Here is an 18,134-nt window from a genome sequence, read left to right on the forward strand (position 1 = left end):
GTGTATAAATGTAAGTATGTACAATATGCTCTTGGAGCAGAGAGAGAGAAACAATTGATTCTAATTAGGACATTAAGAAAATGCCTTCTTTGTAAAGAATTCAAGTAAATGCTACACGAGCAAGGGGTTTCAAAGTTTTGCTTTGAAATTTTGAAACAAACGACTGACAAGAAGTTACGTATTTTGAAAAGGTCATTCCAGTAGGAATTGGAGCAAGTAAAACAGTGAAGGCAAGACCAAGTGGCAAGCTATGGAAATAATTTGGGTTAGAGGTTGTTGAGGGCCCTTACTAGGTCAATGGCCAATGGTATCTAGAAAGAAAGAACACATTCAACAGAGGTCTGATTCAAAATTCAAAGCTTCAGTTTTGCCTCTACATAAACTTCTGCAATTCTTAAAAAAAAGCCATCTTGGGGGTATTCTAAAGAATAAGTTGCACAGATTCAAAACGTATTTCAGTATGTTCTGTTATAAAAACAAATCAAGAAACTCTGTGTGTGTGTGTGTGTGTGTGTGTGTGTGTGTGTGTGTGTGCGCGGGTGTATGGATGGAGAAATTTTCTAAAGATACAGACCAAGGTCTTAGCAATTATCTGTAGTTGGTACGATCCAGAGTTTATTTTCTTCATTTTGCTAACCTGTACTTTCTTTTTCTATAATGACAATGTGTTGTTTATGTAATAAAGAAAAGCTATTTTTTACATAATAATTTTTAAAAGCCACAGTCATTAAACATAGGGAAGAGTTCTAACAATGTTTTTAACGACGTCAACATGGCTAAAATAGTTTCTTTCACCAAGTTTACTACTACTTTAGGACAACAGTTGAAATGTGAAAAGGATGTTTTCTTAAAAAAAAAAAAAAACACCTTAAAAAATAAAACAAGTTTACTATTTCACAGCTATACTTTCTATAATTAAGGTATTAGTTATAAATCACTCTTGAAAGACCCGTCAGAATTTACTTTTCTATTGTTCACTAGATTACTATTGTTCTGTGTAATTATAATAGAATGTTATCTATAATTAGACCTTCCATTACCTTGTAATTTGGTCCTTCCTTTTCTTCCATGGAAATAACCAGTTCTCTAACCTTTCCACTCTTCAAACTCCTAATCCCCATAGGTATAATTAATGGGCTTGGTTTTCTATCTGGATTTAGGAGGGTGAAATGTTTCTCCTGCCTCACTCCCAGTTTTTCCAAGGCTAATGAGTTTATACTTAGATGCCATCACTGTTGCACTTCTGGCTGACACTTGCATAGCCAAAAAGCATCTTCATACTTTTGTATGGAACTGCCAAAGCACGTCCTGCTCCACAACCCTCTCTCTCCCACCTGGGCCCCAGAGGCATGTTAGTGGTGATTGGGAATGAGCCCCTCAAGCCCACTAGTTCCCTGGGAGCCATCACTCTGAAGCTTTCCAGCATCCCCTTCCCTGCCTCCAACCCCCATCCTAGAGTTCATGTGCATCAAGAAGGGAAGGAGTTTTGCCTGGAGAGCAATGTACTTAGTAGGATGTAAAAGAAAACATCAATGAATTATGGTTTGGGGTATGTAACTCACAGGTGAGTTAATCAGTGGGCTTGTTTAGAAATGGATTATCTATGTTGGTGCAGTAGCAGAAATGAAAATTTCTGACTTGCCTGGTTTCGCCAATATTTAGGCATTTTGTTCTATTGAATGGGACTGCATGTACAGACACACTTTTATTTAGTCTCACACATGAAAAGAGAAAGCATAAGGGATGTAACTCAAGTGATTTCTCATCTAAGCATTTTTATCACAAATTACTAAATCTAGTTGAAAACAGTAAGAAAGGATACTTTTCCCCCTCTGGTATGTGTTCTACCAACCTAGCTTGGCAGCTCAGAACATCTTGAATTGTAGTTAAAGGCTTCCCTTTACAAAACAACAGCTAAGTTGTTGCCATTATCAAAAGATCAGCAAGCTGGCCTGCTCAAAGTCGGGTGTGATTATATGTTCCTCCCTAGAAGGTATTTCAGAGGCTTAACAAGGAAAGAAAATCCCGAGAAAGAATTCAAGAAAAATAGGGAGAATGCCTCAAAGTGATGTCTGTATACATTATTTTCCCCCAAGGCTAATTAGCACAGAAATACTTTTTCCTATCACACTTGCCCCATACCTTTTACTAATTAACACTTAAATTGGTGATAATGGCAACGATAACTAGAAAGCCTTTCTATAAATGAGTCATAATTTGTAATTTAGAAATTAATTGAATACTAATTGTTATACTCATTACATTGGTTGCTTCAGATCTGCTTGCTACAAATTCGGGGTTTGAAAAACATGCAACTTCTGCACTTTAGTACTTAGTTATGCTACTAATTCTGAATTATGTAAAACAACAGATGACCCAAACATCATCTTTGGCTTTGTTTCAGATATATTTTTGGTTCTTGGATCTGGGTATCCCTTTATCTGACAATTCACTCAACCTCAAAGCAACAAAGCCACAACCTAAAAATCTGAAGACCTGAATGCCAAGAAATTGCCTACATTTAATAGGCAAAACAGCTCATTCTTACTCTCTCCCTTCTCTTAGATCTGCAGGTGTCCCCGCTGCTCCAGTAGACTGAGAAAAGAAAAAAGAGGGGGCGACAAGAAAGACAAGGAAATTGTCTTTGTGGTTGGGGGTGGGGGAGAGGTTGTAATATCATGATTAAAAAGCTTTCCTTTTCTGTTTGAAAGTTCTTTCCCATATTAATGATCTGACATTAAGAAATATGAGTCTACGCAGCAGCGGAGTTTGAGCCTGTCCATCTGTAACTTATAAAAGGAAAGGAACAAAGCAGGGATAGGAGGCAGGAAAGGGATGCAGGGAGAGAGCGAGATGTAGGCGCGTGGGGACGGGAAGGGAGAGGCGGATTTGGCAGTCAAAGGGGGGACGAAACGAACAGGAATGGAAAGTGTGGCCTGGCCGTCCAGCGCTGTGGTGGAGAAGGTGGAACCCACGGCGTCTCACTTCCCCCCCACCCCCAGGTTTTTCCTTTGTAGGTGGGGGCTCTCAGGGCATCTGGAAAGGATCGGTGGGCTAAGAAAGGAAAGGCTGTCGCCTGAGGATGCGCAGGCTCGAGACCGCCTCTCCTGGAGCAGGCGGGCAGGCAGGGACAAACAGTGACCCCAAGGCTTTGTGGGCACTGGGCGGGGGAGGGGAGGGGAAAGGCCACCAGCCAGGTCCCGCGGGTCCCGGACGCCCAAGGTCAGGGCTGTCCATGCAAAGCATGTGGCCGCGCCCGCCCCGCCCTAACCAGCGCCAACTCGGGCGCTCTCTATCCCGGCCCGACCCTCTGCAGACCTCCGCTTGTCCCCCGGAGCCCAGACCCTCTAGGGCAGACCCCTCCTCGCCGTGCCTGGCGACAGTCGGCAAACAACATGGCGGCCGGCGTCGGCCGCGGCGCCTCCTCTCCCAACCCCGAGAACGGCCCGGCCGGCAGCGGCGGGCGCCCCGACCAGCAACCCGCGAGCCCGGGGCGGGGCGGGGGCGGCCGCGGCGAGCGGCGAGCGGCGAGCGGCGGCCGCGGGCCCGGGCGCGCGCGGGAGTGGTGGCAGGGCGGGGCATCAGGGCTCGCACACCAGGCCGGGCGGCGCGGGGAGCGCGGGCGCGGGGAGCGCGGGCGCGGGGAGCGCGGGCGCGGGGAGCGCGGGCGCGGGGAGCGCGGGCGCGGGGAGCGCGGGCGCGGGCGGAGGCGGCGGCGGCGGTTGGAAGCGGCGGCCCAGAGCCCTCTCGCGGCCGCGGCGGCAGCAGCGCCAGCCCCAGCAGCAGCCCGGCCGCCGCCGCCGCCGCCGCCGCCGCCGCCTCGCGCTCCCGCCGCCCGGCCCGACATGAGTGAGGCGGGTCGGGTGCCCTCGCCTGCCGCGCCGCCGGAGGTGGCGGCGGCCGCTCCGGACGACAGGAAAGGGAAGGAGCCGGAGCGCGAGAAGCTGCCGCCCATCGTGTCGGCGGGCGCCGGCGCGACTGCGGTAGGTGACGGGCGGGGGCAGCCGGGCGCCCCGACGGCGGGCGTCTGGAGGGAGGGCGGGGGGCGCTCGGAGACCCTCGGGGCCCCCCGCGGAGATGCGCCCGGGCCACCCTTCCCCGGGCTGCAGTAGAGTGTGCCTGGTGGACAGCCGCGAACACCTCTAAAGCTGCACCTTTCACCCTCGGGAAATGTTGGGGTGGCCGCTCCGCTGGCTGTTCGCGGTTATTGTCTGCTTTGAGGGGCCCACTTTGTCTAAGGAAATGGCCAGCATCTCGGAGGCGACGTTATCATCTGTTGGATGAGGATAAGGTGTCAGGCAGGGAGGAGTGGGTTTTCCACGGAGGTGCCTGCCTGCCTGCCTGCCTTAGGGGCGCCGAGATTTCCCCCCTGGCTTCGCTTTTCTTTCCCTTCCCCCCTTCGGATTGCACAGGCTGGGCGGCGAGTTTCCACTTAATTGTGACCTTTCCGTGGCTGTCAGGGTAGTGGGAGATAGATGCCTCGGTGATGGTTTTAGTTTTCATATGGTACAGACATGTGACGTAAGGTGGGGAGGCTTTTTTAACCTTTTATTTAAACTCAAGTTATCTAAGCTTGACAGGGATGATTTCCCAGCTGGATTTTCTTAAGGATTATTTGGAGAGCGCTCAGCGGCTTCAAACTACATATTGCCAGATGATGTAATGGGACAACCCCCCCCCCCCCCCCCCCCGCCCCTTCCCTGTTTTTACTGATGGTTATGACTCTGGTACTTTGGAGCACACACACAAAAATTAATCTTTAACTTCTGGGATTTTTATTTGACATAACATGTACTTTCTGAAAGTTTGCTTTGGTACATTTAAAGACCATGACTTGTCATGCATCTGTGCTTGACAAAATAGTAAAAGTTTAAAGAACATGATACATTTTCTTTATTCCTACTTGCAGTTCATTTCTTAAAACCTCCCTCTTAAATGACTAAGAAGTTACTAAAATAGCTCACTCTTTAAAGCGTTAGGAATAATGTTTTGATTCTGTAGGTTTTTCAAAAATGTCTAAGGACTGTGATAACTGGAAATTGTTAGAACAAGCTCTCTTCATTAAATCATTGTGGCTAAGTGTGGACAGTAATAAAAGAACACATATGGTAAAATATAGCTACAGTTGAGTGGTAAATTGGAGTTGCGGTTAGGAATCACTTTGGGAAATGCTTTGAAGGAATTCGTCATCCAACTGCTTGCAGACCCATTGGGGTTCCTGTGTTGGTACCCTGGACTTTCAGAGCTTATCCAGGACTTTCTGAACTTGCAAAAAGGCAGTGTTTTAAAAGTTCATTTCTAAATCGGTTGTTTAAAACAATGAATGCATATACTTATGAGAAACAGTTACATGAATGTGGGTCCTCAAGTGAGTGTCCTCCCCAAAACATATTTATCTCAGTGTGGCTGAAAAATTGAAGGCTTGTAACAAAAACTTGGAGAAATTGATAGTACGGACCCAGGACTACAGACTGTTTCCTGAAACCCTTGGAATTCAGAAATTTTCAGATTTTTAGGAAGGTAATTTGGTATATAGGTCATGTATAATATCCACAAGTGGGGTCCTGGCCAGTTCCCTATAATCAACATGTCAGTAGTTCTGCAGTGTAATGTATGTTTGTTCCCACTAAGTGAGGTGAAGTCAGACTTAAGTATAAATAGCGTCAGATCAGTTCAGATCAGGTTGGATTGTCAAAGAGTTCAGGTCAGGTACATGTTTCATCACCATATGAGTTACAAAAGCCTTTCCGTTTTAATAGCTTATGGGGTTTTGGAAGTGTGAATAAAGGATTATGGGCTTTTACCACTAGTCAAACAGAACAATAGAGTTCAGTAAGCTTTTTTTTTTTTTTAACCTCGAATTACAGAAGTTAAAGAAAATTGAAGAAAATATGTGTTTGGTTCTCCAGAGGGCAAGAGAGCTGGGATGATGTCTCAGTTCACCAGCAAGTGGGGAAGGCCTTCTTGGTGTGGAGGGGCAGGGAAAGACAGTTTGTGGCCTGTTTGGTTCTTTTTCAGCCTCCATTGTGGATTAGATGGAGCTTCTGGAAGTTTGCTTAGGAACCTGATTGCCATCAGTAACTTTTTTCTCTGGGCTATTTTCGTGATTCTTTTTTGCCCCAGGTGATCAGTTCTGTCTATGTAGACTGAGTTCATGATTCAATTAATGTAACCCTCCATTATTGGCTTTTTCCAAAAATCATTCCGTTACGTTTTTGTGAGAGTTTGGAAATAATTCAGAGTGACAGCTCCCTAGAATAAGTAGAAGGTCAGATTATGAAGACCCTAATGAAGCCTGAGGAGTTGGGACTATATCCTGGAAGTTTAAAGAAATGTGCAGGAGTGGGCTTCAGGGTGCTGGAAAGAGAGCCCTAAAGTGATTGATCCTAAGACCCCTGAAGTGTGAAGGAACCCCATTCTAGCCAGGAAGTGCCTAACACAGTGGTCTCAAACCTGACTGACCAGAGTTCCCCTGGTAGCACGTCAAAATCCTAATTCCCAGGTCTCCCTCCACAGCGCGGGTTTTCAACATTTGTTGCACCGTAGAATCGCCTGGGGAGCTGTTAGAGCCATCATTGCCCGGTTTCAAATGCAAGCCAGTGAAATCAATCTCAGTCTTCTTTTTACTTCTCACATGTAGCTAAGATTGAAAAATTGATGTTTTATGTACTGAATTAAGGGCTCCATGGAATCTGTGTTTTAACTACATTGCTTCAAGTCTACTTAGTTTGTAGAGCAGTATTTGAAATGGACTGGTGAAAGGTATGGATTAAATGAATGAGGCACAGCAGAAACCAGGGGTGGTGGGAGAACTGAGAGAAAAGGTGGTTAAAGTGGCTCTAGGATGCTCGAGAGGCTCAGGATAGAGCCCTGAGAGAACCATCAAGGTGCGTGGTTTGTGTGGCGAGGTCGTGCAGATCTGCAGAGATGAGGAGCCCAAGGAACTGGAAATAGTGTGTGGATACGAAAGGCTGGTGGTGTGAACACTGAATATACGGAGACTGATGGATTAGAGTGGAGGAGAAGATTGCAAATTAGTTGCTACTGTAGTTGCTAATGGAAGTTAGAAAAATATGGTGAATGGGGGAGAAGAAAGTGGTCAAAGGAAAAGCAGAAATGAGTGGTGGTGAGGATGAGTTTGACTGTCTACTTCAACATTTAAATCAGATGAACAGGAAAAGGGAGGAGGTTCTCCACAGGATAGGGTGGCAAGGAGTGGAATGGGTTCTAGCAAGAGTTAGCTTTAATCAGGTCAAGAAGGTGAAGGGAAATGGGGAAATCAGTTTAGGATTTCAAAGAGAAGTTTGCCCACAGTGAGGGCCAGGAGACTTGTCAAGTAGGTGGAAGGTGAGGGAAGGTTTTGAGGAAAGCACAAAGTTTGTGGAGAAGATTTGATAGGAAATCAGCAGGAATGAGAAGTTTGTACACATTCTATGAGGTGTGTATAAATGGGCTTAGTGGAACCACTAGCCAAAATGTAACTACCAGTTATTAAACACCTATTATGTTTAGCTTTGGGCTAGATGCTAAGAAAACCTAAAAACAAGGTTTAAAAACATTCCTGCCTCGGGGTAGGCAGGGCTAACACATAGAAACATAACAAAGCAAAGCAATGTGTAGAAGTCACAGTGAGCCATAGAAACAATTTGCCCCATAGGAGACCAGAGTAAGGAAATCAATGTGTGCAGAACTGTGAAGAAAGGCCTGGAAGTAAAGGTAATTATTTAAGCTGGCTGGCCATTGAAGGATGATAGGATTTGGATGGGCAAAAGAAAGTGGGAAAAGTACTCCAGTGGGGAAAACAACATGAACAAGGCTTACAGAGAAGCATTAGGGAGCCATACAGCGAGTCCAATGGAAGCGTGCTGGGAACTTGTGGGAGGTAAGTAAGATTGCATGGGGGCTGGAGCCAGATCACTAGGCACAGAAGTATGGACTTTTTTTTTTTTTTTTTTTGTCCATGGTTAGTGGGAAGCCACTGGAGTTGCTTAAATAGAGAATGAATGACATAATGAAATCCATGGTGGTGTTAGCGATAGCATGGACAGGAGGAGGAAGAGTATAAAGGAAGGAGCTTTATAGTTGGTACCCAAGATGACAGGTGCATCCACTCAGGTGGTGGCCACGTGATAACGGTAAGGGATGGAGGAACCCGAGTGATGTGGAACCTTATTAGACAACAGAATGAAAAAGAAGGAAGATTGATACATAAAAGGATTCTGCAGTTTCCAGACAGGTTCTCTCAGAGAAACATGTTTACATAAAAAGGTAATCCAGCCAACATCATTCCAAATGATGTGTATAAACTCACATAAACTCTGTCCCATCTAGTGTTCGGAACAATCTAACATATGGAGAATCTTGTGCCCTTTGTCCATCTTGTTCTAAACAAGAGGTGAGACAGGAAAGAGTGAAGGCTGTGGTGCCGAAGGTATTTTAAGCAATTGAATAAACAACAGATATCACAAAAATACATCATATATGTGTATGCTTAATACATATAAGTCATATAAATAATAGCTAGTATTTGAGTACCTACTCTACACTAAGCATTTTCCCTGTGTCTCTTGTTTAGTCAGACTGCAACCAAAAACAGTCACCACAACCACTGTGATGGTGAGGAAGATAATCTTCTTATTTCACAGAAAAGGAATCTGAGAGAGAGGTTACCTGTTCCTTGCTGGAGGGTAAAATGGCCGGTTAGGAGCAGAGTTGGTTTTAAAATTGAGATGTTTCTGACTCAAAAACTCTATAGTATGCTCTTTCCACATACTGTATTGCTGGTGAGGGGCAGTGTGCTTCAAAAAACCTACAGCAGTATTTGTTATTTTTGAAAAGAGGTTATGGTCCAGTGACAAGTTTGTTCAAAATTTTGTTACTGGAGCTAGAACTATTATGGAGGAGAAAGATGTGTTCAAGGATATCTGATAGTGTCAGTTTTCGTGATGGTGTGAATATATCATTAACTTCTATGTAAAATAAAGCAGTCTAATTAGAGAAAAATAATCTGAGAGTCTTGAGATGTAAAAAGGAAGGGCTATAGCTATATAAACACATATCCAGGGTGTCTCTAATTTTGAGTGGGTTGTAAAGTCTGTTTGTCAATTTTTTTAACTGCACAGCCATTATGTAGTTGCCTGCTTATTCTCTCATTCATAACTAATTCAGAATGTTAGGACGTGAGTAATTTGACTATATTTAACAATTGGAGAAAAGTGGTCGTTGTGCGTTGTGAACCAGGGAACCTCCAAAAGTGCCTTATATGATTCTGAATCTTCTGCACAGGGGAAATGAGAAGACTAAATTAATACACAAAAAGCATTTAGGAAAGAGGCTTGACAAAGTGAGCTGAATAAATGTTGGATGATATTATTATTATTATTATTATTATTATTATTATTATTATTATTTGCAAACCAACATCTGTCGCTGGAAAGCTGTTTGTAAGCCAGCCAGCCCTTTCTAAGTCCATCCTGTGGCTTTGGTACTTTCCTTCACAACTTTGTGTATCAAGCCCCGTATTACCCTGTCTTCTTTCTCCTTTCCTTCTGTGCGTAGGCACCACACACACACACATACACACACAGACACTCACACACACTGAATTAAAGGACCTCACGCGTCCTCTGAACTCTTCAGGGCTGGTGTATGCCTGGGTTCACGTGAATTTCTTTTTGGAGAGGAAAAGAAATAGCTTCACAAAGGGATACAGCTAGTGTTGCCAGAGCAGCAGCTTGTTTTGGCATAGTGTTTGGAAATTAACTTATTTTGAGTTTGAGTTGAGGAAGAGAGAGTAGAGAAGGATCAACAGAAGACAAGTGAGGAAGTAGGTGGAGCTGAGAAGGCTCTGGGAAGCTTTGATTTTTGATTTCCCTACTTTTTCTCTGGTCTTGCCTTGCAAAAATGTTAGACTGCTACGCCTTATATGAATAACAAGTTGTTCCTAAGTTGATATTTGTAACTTAGTGACATTTTGGTATGCAATCAAAACACATCTTTGGGGAAATGATTGTAGTAAATGAATATGCCTCTTAAAAATAGAAATTATTGCCTGGGTGCCTGGGTGGCTCAGTCAGTTAAGGGTCCGACTTCGGCTCAGGTCTCATGATCCTGTGGTTCATGGGTCGGAGCCCCATGTAGGGCTCTGTGCTGACAGCTCGGAGCCTGGAGCCTGCTTTGTGGATTCTGTCTCTTGCTCTCTCTGCCTCTCCCCTGCTCGTACTCTGTCTCTCTCTCTCAAAAATAAATAAAACATTTTTAAAAATTTTTTAAATTAGAAATTATTGAAATTTTACTAATTCAACTGAATTGAAAAGTCTGTCTGAAGTCTGAGCCTAGTCATTAAAAAGAGCTCTCTTTCAAATTACCTTGCTTTTGATCCACATGTTTTTATTAAAGAATAGCAAATTGGTTGAGGAATTGCGATTGCATCAAATCAGACATTTTAAAAGTAGTATTTTACTGTCTAAAGATAATCTGTTGATGAAAATTTTTTTTCTATTCCTATGTTGTAAGATATGTGAATAAAATTTCCCATGCCACCTTGCTTTCCTGATAAGTGAATACTGAATTTTCTGAGCTTCAGGACTAACCTTTCTTTTATATTAAGTCGGATTACTTTTCAGTTATTTATAAGATTAATTAATTGCATTGTGACTTTTCTGGTGTCAAGATTTTGTTTCAGAATCCACATCCTTATTCCTAGTCTCCTTTGAAAGAATTGGTTTATGTCACTTAAGAAAAGCAATTCCACTTGGACTGGTGCTACTTAGTTTGGGAGGGAAGTTCACACCTTGCAAGTAGCTAACTTTTCACATCTTAATAGAAGGCTATAGAGCAAAGTTAGCACTTCTGATTTTATAACGCAGCATCCTAATAGGGAACTGTGGAAAAAAAAAAAAAAAAAAAAAGAAAAACAAAATGTCTTTATCCAGTAACAGGGCTTAAAATAGTCTCCTTTGTAGACTAAATACAATTGAGACCTCTCATCTGATGTGTCCCTAACTGGTGGTTTAGGTCAGTTTCTATAAAAAAAAAAAAAAAAAAAAAAAAAATTGATAAAGCAGAGAATCTTAAATGCTTTTTATTTTAACTTAAAACAAACATATAAAAAAATTTAATGTTTATTTTTGAGAGGGAAAGAACAGGGGAGGGGCAGAGAGAGAGGGAAACACAGAATCCGAAGCAGGCTCCAGGCTCTGAGCTGTCAGCACAGAGCCTGACGTGGGGCTCGAACTCACAAACCATGAGATCATGGCCTGAACCAAAATCAAGGGTCAGACCCTTAATCGACTGAGCCACCCAGGCACCCCATTAACTTAAAACATATAAATGTACATATGTTCACCTGCCTTTTGATACGGTGACCTTTGCTCAGTATCATAGAAAGTCACTTAATCTTTTGTAAAGTAGTTTTTCTATGCATGATAGGTAGTCCCCGGACTCCTTAATACTGAATGATACATGCGTTACCTTAGGAGCACTTAAACTGTTGCTGAAATATTTATCTTTGGACTTGAAAAATAAATTTCAGTGAGGCACGGCCCAAAGTATAGATTGCTGTTATCCCTACATGCATATCAGAAATCACCAATGCAAGAAACTCAGTTTTTATCCATTTAGATAATCTTTCGTTCTTTTTCTATATTTTATACTGCATTTATATTTACCACTTTTCCAGCAAAGCCCTTCATCCAAAAGTGATGCAGGGATATTCTGAATCAGAATAATAGTTCTTTTCTTTTTCCTAAGGTTGTATGTTGTATTGAGTCTAGTTTAGGAAAGTATGTTTTCATCTGTCTGGATCAGCTCTGTCGAGTAGAAATATAATGTGAGCCACACATGCAATTAAAAACTTTCTAATAGCTACATTAAAAAGAGTAAAAATAAAGAGGAAAAGTTACTTTTAATAATATATTTTATTTAGCCCAACATATCCAGAAACTTACACTTCGGTATTTAACCAATATAGACACTTCCTGAGAGACTTTGCCTCTCTTTCGTACTAAGTCTTTGAAAATTGTGTATTTTATACTTCATAGATTATCTGTTTGGACTAGCACATTTCAAGTACTCAGTAGCTCCCTCTAGCAAATGGAGTATATGCTCCAGCAAATGGGCATATTAAGCAGTGCAGATCTAGAGAATATCTTCTTGTCCTCCCAAGATTCCTTAAATTCATTCTTAGTTTGAATGCCTATTGTTGCAATCCTCAGAGTGTCCTCCTCCTCCTCCTTGTAGAGATACATGAGGTGGAAACTACTTCTGTGATGATACTAAGTGTAGCATCGGAGTGTAGAGTGTAGTTTTCTAGAGGATACATGACACTTGGTATTGCAACAAATTGAACACAGAAGCAGGTAGAAGAATCCAGCTGTCTTCTGTGAAATCAGATGTTAAAAAATAGATTTGCAAAATGTAAAACAATGGCACTCTTCTCACTAAGAGGTTTGTTTGTTTGTTTGTTTGGGAAAATAATATTTTCCACAAATGGGTTTATTGTTCTCTTAAAAGGAATTAATACATGCAATAATTTTTAAGAGGGTAAAGGGATTCTCCGACCAGAAAGTTGGAGACACAGGTTGAATTCCCTTGGTTCTTTATTTGGCATTATTGATGACAGGTATTCTACATAAGTGTGTTTTCCAACTAACGAAGTGTTATTGCACATTTTAGAATGTCCAGATGTTGTTTATTGTATGGAGCATTTTCTAAAATACATCATGTACATGTCAGATAGACGATACTGAATGTAATCTAGCATGTCCTGTTGACTGGACCCCTGCGACAGCTCTGCATCCAGAGCTTATGTATCCGCGGAGTTCTGTGTCAAGTTCATCTAGCTGTACATTTGCAATGTTGGTCTCTTCCGTGAGTAAAATTTTGGCCAGTTGACCCATCTAAATAGCTAGAATGTAACATTAATTTTCACTTGATACAGTTTAAAATGCAAGCATTTCCAGCTTGTTCACAAAACTAGTAGGTTGAACCACGTTATGAATGAATAATGAGTTTTGTAGGTAGAGAAATTCAATTTTAATTCAGTCTAACATAGTGGTGAGATGCTATGGCTTGAAAATGTTTCATGATGAAACAGAGCCAGCAAGGATTATTTTATCAATGATTGGTTTAGAATGTGAACAAAAATGTTTTATATTGTACAGCAGCTTTTGGGGATTAGAGGATGAGCAAGGTAAATTTTATCACAATCTTGAATATGGTGGAACTTGGTATTCAGCACAAAAGCTATTATGGAAAACTATGAATGTCCTTTTTATTAGTATCTGATGAGAAATATGGTAAAGAAATCAGAAATTTAACTCAGGGGTAGTTTGTTCCTCAGTAAAAGTTGAAAATAGGAATTTGTATTAAAATAAAATTTAAAATAAAGTTGACAGTATTATATGTTAACAGGAGCAGAGTAGTTTTTGTCTATTTGTCTAAGTATTTTTTATTTCCATTTTTTGAAATTGCTTGTGATTATAGAGACCACTGAGGTCAATGTTAGGTACTTGTGAAATGTAATCTTTGATTAGTTATATAATTACTGCGTAAAAATTTTTCTGCTGTTCGTTGAACTCACAGTTGCCTCTGCCTAGAGAGTCAAGTCTATTATTTGCTATACCAGGTTTAAATATTTTGAGTTTTTTCCTCAATGAATTCTTGCTGTTCCCTGCCCCCCCCCCCCCCCCCCATTTGTGCTTATCTTCAATCTGTAACAGCTGGTTGGGTATCCTGCTACTCTGTGTTCTTCAACACATCCAGCCCACTGTTTGCAGGCTGGCCACATTCCAGGACTTCATCCTTAATGTTCTCCTTCTGTAGGACTCACAGATCGCATTTCTGAAACTCCTCACGAAACCAGATGTAATAGTTGTGGTAGATCCAATTCTTAGATGACTCAAAAAGTAATGATCTCTAACCTTTAATTTAGTCTGATGTTTGATGTCAATTAATACCCAGTAGCTTGTTGAGTTGATTCTCTGATTTTTAGTTTACATGGCACAATATGCTGCCCTGTTTCTTCTCATGAAAGTATTGGTTTCGTGTAAGAGTTCTCTCATGTCTTGGACAAGAGTGTGGGGCAGCGGCTGTTTTGAGAGTTGGCTGTTGTTAATCTGTAGTGTACTGTCAACCTGTAAAACGGTCCACGATTTATCCCATGTCATCTAAGTATAAGGTATCAAGAACACAGCTGTCTTACAAACGAGAGACTTACGAGACCAAGGATTTTTTTTTTTCATGTCATTTAAGGTTTTTTTATTAGAAGGAGCAGAAAGTAAGGCCAAATATGCCTCCTTTTTGAAAAAGGTGGGGGACGCCTGGGTGGCTCAGTCAGTTAAGCATCCGACTTCGGTTCAGGTCATGATCTCGCAGTTCATGGATTTGAGTGCCGCATTGGGCTCCAGTTTGGAGCCTGGAGCCTGCTTTGGATTCAGTGTCTCCCTTTCTCCCTGCCTTTCCCCCACTCACGCTCTGTCTCTCTCTGAAAAATAAACATTAAAAATTTTTTAAAAAAGAAAAGAAAAAGGGGGATTTATTGCAATGATACATGCATGCATATCAGAACCAGAAAGCAAAGTGGAAGAGAGACTGGCTACTTTCTGTGCCTCTGCTGTTCTCTTACTCTTGGCTGGGCTCTCTTTTCCATATTCCTTTATCTGAAATCTGGAAAGACCTTCTGATGAAATGCTAGGAAGCATCGATGCCCTTTATGTCAGGTAACCTAATGTGTAGCCACATAGGCTACAGATGGCTGCCTTTTGGTTGAGTGCCTGTCTCCGCTCCCATCCTTGGCCATTCCTGCACAAAGAATAGCAGTAATGCTATGGGGTCAACAGAAGCAAACATTGGATTTGGCAGCCATGAAACATGCTCGGTGTATCTTCCCTCAAACCTTTGTACCTTTCCAGCCACTGGCCTTTCTCCCCTGCTATGAAGCTTCTGGACAGAGCAATCCCTGCTCATTGCCTACATCCCAAATTTCCCATTCATTCACCAGTCCATTTCATATAGTTTCTGCCACTGCCTTCCCTGAATTTGTTGTCTCCAGTGTCCCCTAGATTTCACACTTGCTCATTCTAGTAGGCTCATTTCAGACCTAACCACTCTCCATCATTTAACATCGTTGATCACTTTTTTCTTGAAACTTTATCCTCCCTTAGTTTTTAACACATCACCTTTTCTTGGATTTCATATCTCTTTGGCTGTTGACTCCTTCTCTTCTTTGTCAGCTTAATCATACATGCCTCAGAGATACTGTAGGTTGAGTTCTAGGGCACTGCGATAAAGCAAATATTGCAATAAAGTGAGTCAAATGAATTTTTTGGTTTCCCGGTGCCTATAAAATTATGTTGACACTATACTGTAGCTTATTAAGTGTATAAAAGCATAATATCTAAAAATCAATACACATACCTTAATTAAAAATACTTTATTGCTAAAAAATGCTAACCATCATTGGAGCTTTCAGTGAGTTGTAATCTTTTTCGTGGTGGAGGGTCTTGCCTTTTTTTTTTTTTTTTTTAAGCAAAGCCTTGTTACTTATTTTCTTTAAAGGATGGGGAGAAGGACAGAGGAAGAGTGAGAATCCCACACTCAGTGTGGAGCCCAACATGGGGCTCAATCCCATGAGCCAGAATCAAGAGTCAGACACTCAACCAACTGAGCCACCCAAGCACCCCAGTCTTGCCTTGAGGTTGGGGTGTCTGTGGCAGTTTCTTAAGACAACAGTGAAGTTTGCTGCATCGATTAGCTTTCCTTTCACAAATGATTTCTCTGCGGCCTCTGATGCTCATTGATAGCATTTACCCACAGTAGGATTTCTTTCAAAATGAGAGTCATTTGTCTCAAACCCTGCTGCTGCTTTATCAACTAAGTTTTCATAATAATCTAAATCCTTTCTTGACATTTCAACAATCTTCACCAGGAGTTGATTCCATCTCAAGAAACCACTTTCTTTACTCATCCATAAGAAGCAACTCCTCACCTGTTCAAGTTTCATCGTGAGATCGCAGCCGTTCAGTCCCACCTTTGGGCTCCACTTCTGATTCCAGTTCTCTTGCTCTTTCCACCACATCTCCCTCCAGTGAAGTCCTGAGCCCCTCAAAGTCCTCCCATGAGGGTTGGAGTCAACTTCTTCCAAACTCGTGTGAATACTGATATTTTGACCTCTTCCCATTAGTCACAAATGTTCTTAATGTCATCTGGAATGGTAAATCCTTTCCAGAAGGTTTTTGGTTGACTTTGCCCAGGCCTATCAGAGGTAATCCTGTCTATGGCAGCTATAGCTTCATGAAATGTATTTTTTAGATATGACTTAGAAATCAAAATGACTCCTTGATATATGAGCTGTAGAATGTTGTGTTAGTAGGCATGGAAACAATATTCGATGCCTTGTACATCGTCATCAGAGTTCCTGAGTGACCAGGTGCCTTGTCAATGAGCAGTAATATTTTGAAATGCATCTTTTTTTTCTGAATAGTAGGTCTCAGCAGTGGGCTTAAAATACTCAGTAAACCATGTTGTAAACAGATGTGCTGTCACCCAGGCTTTGTTATTCCATTTATAGAGCACCGGGAGAGTAGACTTAGCATAATTCTTAAGGGCCCTAGAATTTCCAGAATGGTCAATGAGCATTGGCTTCAATTTAGAATCACCGGCTGCATTAGCTCCTAGAAGAGAGTCAGCCTGTCTTTTGAAACCAGGCATTAACTTCTCCTTTCTGTGAAAGTTTTAGGTGAATCTTCTTCCAATAGGAGGCTGTTACGTCTACACTGAAAAATCTGTTGTTTAGTGCAGCCCCCTTCGTGAATTAACCTTAGCTAGATCTTCTGGATAACTTCTGCAGCTTCTACATCAGCACTTGCTGTTTTACCTTGCACTTTTATGTTATGGAGACAGCTTCTTTCTTTAAACCTCATGAATCAACCTCTGCTAGCTTCCACCTTTTCTCCTGCAGCTTCCTCACCTCTCTCAGTCTTCATGGAATTGTAGAGAGTTAGGACCTTGCTCTGGATTAGGCTTTAGTTGAAGGGAATGTTGTGGCTGGTCTGATCTTCCGTCCAGATCACTAGACCTTTTTTCATATCAACCACAAAGCTGTTTTGCTTTCTTATCATTCATGTGTTCATGGGAGTAGCACTTTTAATTTCCTTCAAGAACTTTTCCTTTGCATTTTCAACCTGGCTGTTTGGTGCAACAGGCCTAATTTTCAGCTTATTTCATGCATCAAAATACCTTCTTCACTAAGCAGAATCACTTCTGGCTTTTGATTTAAAGTGAGATATGCAAGTCTTGCCTTCACTTGAGCACTTAGAAGCCATTGTAGGGTTATTAGTTGGCCTGATTTCAATATTGTTGTTTCTCAGGAGACAGGGAGGCCCAAAGAGAGGGAGAGAGATGGGAGAAAGGCCAATCCATGAAACAATCAGAACACACACATTTATCAATTAAATTTCCCATCTTATATTGGCATGGTTTGTGGTGCCCCAAAACAATTACAATACATCAAAACAATTATACCAAAGATCACTGATTACAGATCACCATAATAATAATGAAAAAGTTTGAAATATTGCAAGACTTATCAAAATGTGGCACAGAGACACAAAGTAAGCAAATATTATTGGAAAAATGGTGCTGATAGACTTCCTTGATGCAGTTGCCACAAACCTTCAATTTGTAAAAATGCAGTATCTGTGAAAAAGGATAAAGTAAAGCATAACAGAAGGTGTGCTTGTATTTCCCACAGTTCTGTCCTTATATTAGTTGTGCCTAACAATGGCTACACAACAGTGGCATAATGATAACCCTGTCAATTAGTAAAATATCCATTATCTTGACATGAGAAACATGCTTTTGCCTAGCAGCGAGCATTGATTCCTTTTCCGGTCACTCATGAATCATAGTCTTATAAAACCCAGTCTAGAATTTTCAAGTTTTTGGTGAGTTGTCAAAGTATGCCTGTTCTCCTGAAATTTGAAATAGAGCATTTTACATTCCTTATTTATTTTGTAATTTATGGAAGAGTTCTGTGATTCTCATTATGCTTCACATTTGGAACTGAAATAGCTGTTACGTTTTGCCATTGTTTTGGCCCAGCCCTTCATGCCTCTTCTTTCCCTGTTCCTGTT

General features: G+C 41.7%; 1 protein-coding gene across 7 annotated transcripts in view; it reads left to right on the forward strand.

The window, feature by feature from the left end:
• Positions 1 to 3,845: 3,845 nt before the first annotated feature.
• The window catches only part of HECTD2 (HECT domain E3 ubiquitin protein ligase 2), an 80,000-nt gene continuing 65,711 nt past the window's right edge, over positions 3,846 to 18,134 (forward strand). For all 7 annotated transcript variants that reach the window (XM_042908623.1, XM_042908622.1, XM_042908625.1 and 4 more), the window contains exon 1: positions 3,846 to 3,983. In XM_042908623.1, coding sequence (XP_042764557.1) covers positions 3,846 to 3,983 — 138 coding nt within the window. The remainder of the gene's footprint in view (positions 3,984 to 18,134) is intronic.

This window comes from Panthera leo, chromosome D2, assembly GCF_018350215.1.
Source record: "Panthera leo isolate Ple1 chromosome D2, P.leo_Ple1_pat1.1, whole genome shotgun sequence".
In the NCBI taxonomy this organism is placed as follows: Eukaryota; Metazoa; Chordata; class Mammalia; order Carnivora; family Felidae; genus Panthera; species Panthera leo.